This window comes from Rhinolophus ferrumequinum, chromosome 15, assembly GCF_004115265.2.
Source record: "Rhinolophus ferrumequinum isolate MPI-CBG mRhiFer1 chromosome 15, mRhiFer1_v1.p, whole genome shotgun sequence".
Classification (NCBI taxonomy): Eukaryota; Metazoa; Chordata; class Mammalia; order Chiroptera; family Rhinolophidae; genus Rhinolophus; species Rhinolophus ferrumequinum.
In genome coordinates, this window is record NC_046298.1 from 31609464 (window position 1) to 31613176 (window position 3713).

Genomic DNA, 3713 nt, shown 5'->3' on the forward strand with positions numbered 1-3713 from the left:
CCACATCCTGCCTCACTGACTGTGTGTGCTTACAGCGTCAAGGGGTGGACGTGATATTTCAAACATCAGATCAGTGCGTTTATATATTGGGTGCCCGGAAATTTTTCCAAATAAACACAGCTTGATTCAACTTGGGTGGGCGGACTTATCAACAGACTAATTCTATAAACAAATGAAGGAATAGCCCCGAAACCGATTGGCTGGTATCAAAAAGACACGTGGAGGGAAAAGCTTGGAGTTTTTCAGCAATGAAATTTTAATTAATGTGGGTGGGCTGAGAACACAACGACTGTTTATCATAGACAATTTATTTTCCAGCGTTAAGTCAACATATAATAGCAAACTTACAACAATTATTTAACATTTTTAAAGCCATGAAGAAGGGACAGAGCGCGGAGCGGCCGGGGAGAGCGGCAGAGCGGGAGGCAGACGCACGGTGGGCTCCCCGGGAGGGCCCTTGCCGCGCTGGGCGCAGTCCCTAAGCCGCTCCGGTCGCCTCCGTCGCGGGGAGCGCAACGCCGGTTCCCGCCCGCCATGAGCCACCTCTTCGGTCCCCGGCTGCCTGCCTTGGCCGCGTCGCCCATGCTCTATCTGTACGGCCCCGAGAGACCCGGGCTGCCTCTGGCCTTCGCCCCGGCGGCCGCTCTGGCCGCCTCGGGCCGGGCGGAGCCCCCCCAGAAGCCGCCCTACAGCTACATCGCGCTCATAGCCATGGCAATCCAGGACGCGCCCGAGCAGAGGGTCACACTCAACGGCATCTACCAGTTCATCATGGACCGATTTCCCTTCTACCACGACAACCGGCAGGGCTGGCAGAACAGCATCCGCCACAACCTCTCGCTCAACGACTGCTTCGTCAAGGTGCCCCGCGAGAAAGGGCGGCCGGGCAAGGGCAGCTACTGGACCCTGGACCCTCGCTGCCTGGATATGTTCGAGAATGGCAACTACCGGCGCCGGAAGAGGAAGCCCAAGCCGGGCCCCGGGGCCCCGGAGGCCAAGCGGGCCCGTGCCGAGACTCACAAGCGCGGCGTAGATGCGCAGCGGGAGGCGGGGAGCGGAGAAGGGCGCCCGGGCCCCGCGACCCCCAGCCACGAGGGAGCGCCCTCGCGCCTCTGGCCCCTCCGGGAAGTCTCTTCCACGCCGGCGCCCTTCCTCTGGCCCGGGCCAGCGTCCCCAGAGGAGGACGTGGGCGACGCTGTCCAGGGCGCTGGGGCCGTGGCCGTGGGCCAGCCAGCGCGCCCAGGATCCCCTCCGCGCCCTGCCTCGCGCAGCTCTCCGAAGAGCTCCGACAAATCCAAGAGCTTCAGCATAGACAGTATTCTGGCAGGACGGCAGGGCCAGAAGCCGGCTGGAGGGGCCGAGCTCCTGAGGGGCGCCAAACAGGGGCCCGGCGGCTGTCTGGGCACCTCGCTTATGGCCACCTCTACTAGCTTCCGTCCCCCTTTCAACGCTTCCCTCATGCTCGACCCGCACGTCCAGGGCGGTTTTTACCAGCTCGGGATCCCTTTCTTCTCCTACTTTCCTCTGCAGCTTCCCGACACCGTGCTTCACTTCCAGTAAAGCAAACTGGCTCCGTTCTTTCCCCTGCCTTGGTTAGAGCTTCTTGTGAGCCACCAAGGCTCCCACCGCTGGGGGAAGGAGACACTTTTTTAAAAAATGATCTTTTCCTCGGCTGAGGTGTGGATCCTGGGAAGTGTTTCCAACTTCTGCGCGCAGGGGGGCATGCTTGCCTGCCTCCTCCAAGGGGACCTCCCCAGAACCAGGATGAGCGTCAGAGTTCAAAGACCCTGCCCCACTGGGACTTGGGCATCTCAGATCTCCTACGGTGGGTGCAGGAGAATTCTTTGACCTTAGGTCAATCTAATGGCGGGATCTTCCGCCACCCACCACAGATCCTGCGTGTCTAGGGCATCTGAGGGCCCAGATAACCCAAGGGCAGGACAGACAGGCCAGTGTGGTTGTTTCCATCTGAAAGCCACCGTCTGACCATTGCCAGCTGGATTGTCGCTGTGACTCAGGCTTTGGCTTTGAACCGTCTGGGTGATGGGTGCTCACAGCTGGGTTTGTTTTTCCTGAAGTCCAGTTGTGGGGACGCCGGGGTGGGGTCTGTGTGACCCCTGGTTTTCAGGTTCTTTGGCAGATCTGGGGCCTGGTGAGGATTTACGACCCATGTCCAGGTGGAAGATGAGAAACTACATTTTTATTTTCAATAGAGAATTTTTTTTGTCTTTTTTTTCCCCTTTCTAGACAGTAAAAGGAACATGCTCTGTTCTTTGCATAAATACTTGATTCTTTTTACTATAACGATTGCCCGGTGAAAATGTTTATATTAACAATTTCTGTTAAGAAAGCGCACTCTTTATAATATAGCATTGTGTTACATGGTAGCTCATTAGTCAATACACGTCTTCTCCAACGCATGTTACCAACAATAGCAGTCATCCTGTCTTTTTGCTTTTGATTTTAAGGGATCAAAGATTTCAGGGAAGACCAGAAGTGTGTGAAGGGGTGGGAACAACATAAGATTTTCAATTTCCATGTGTTGCTTTTTTTCCCCCCAAGATCTAGGTTTGATTGTTGCTACATTTTCCAGAATTGTGTAGTGAAGGACTACTATTCATCAAAAAAGATGGGTGAAACAAACACATGAAAACCAGGTAGAGGGAGAGATGGGTTAGTGCTGGGAAAAATAAGGGAATATGCTGGTGTCTGCTGGAGGCTCTCTGGTCCCCAAAGAACGTGGGGCATGGTGGGAGGATTCTTTCAGACATTCCCAGTCTGTGAACCCCCTCCTCCCTCCAACCTCTCCATCAAGCAGACCCAGAGCCTGCAGCTGAATAAACCCCTTATGAAGGTGACTAGAAGTCTGGTGGGAGGGACGGGCCTCATGGGAGGGGTCTGCAACAAAGATCTGATTAAGAAAATCGAGATTCTCACAATCCCATTCAGCTTGGAACTTCTGGGACATGCATCTAACCTCTCTTTGGATTGTCTTAGGGGTCCTGAAACTTGATTTCCTGAACCTCCAAGTTACTTTAATTGTATCTGATGTGGGAAAGGCACAATAAGTCATGAGTTCTTGGAGGTGGGCTGAAAGAGGTCTTTAAAATAACTTTTTAATAGTTTTCAAGACTGATACAAAAACAAACACAAATTTTACGTCAAGAGAGCCTTTTGGTGAATATGTTGGATACGCATAAGAATTGAATAAGTAGTAGGCACAGAGTTGACTTTCTGAGAATTCATCCGTAAAGCCATGTGCTACTGACTTATACATGTTTGCCTGATGGCTTTCTACCCAGGCTGGTGGGAACACTTTAGTGAGCTGCAGTGTCCTTGGCTTTAAGAACTTTGATGAGATCCCATTGTTGAGATCCAGGCTCACCGTGATTAACTTAAAGTGTGGTGGAAAGGCTGCCATTGGCTATTTTGTAATCCCAAAGTCTCAGGCTCTGTGAATAAAGTTGTTTTTTCATTAACCTCTCAGTGACTGGTTCAGTGGATTACTGGGCGGGGGGTGGGGGCTTGGGGGTGGGGAGGGGATAATAAACAAACAGTGTAATAAGAAAGAGGAGCCTGGGATTATGTTCAAGAACCCTCTCAGCATCTCAGGGGCTCTAAGGGCTGGAGCAGAAAAGCCCAGGACCAGTGGATACTGCCTCAATGTCAAAAAGTAAGATGAAAATTCTGCTGTATAGAATACGTTTAAAATT

General features: G+C 52.7%; 1 protein-coding gene across 1 annotated transcript; it reads left to right on the plus strand.

Moving 5' to 3' along the window:
* Positions 1-280: 280 nt before the first annotated feature.
* LOC117034903 (forkhead box protein L1-like) lies at positions 281-3250 on the plus strand. The gene has a single exon (XM_033128350.1). It carries the CDS (start codon positions 535-537, stop codon positions 1558-1560), a length of 1026 nt encoding a protein of 341 aa, XP_032984241.1. The 5' UTR covers positions 281-534; the 3' UTR covers positions 1561-3250.
* The last annotated feature ends 463 nt before the right edge of the window (positions 3251-3713 follow it).

Coding starts and splice junctions, on each gene's coding strand:
- LOC117034903 (XM_033128350.1), top strand. CDS start 535: ATGAGCCACCTCTTCGGTCCCCGGCTGCCTGCCTTGGCCGCGTCGCCC.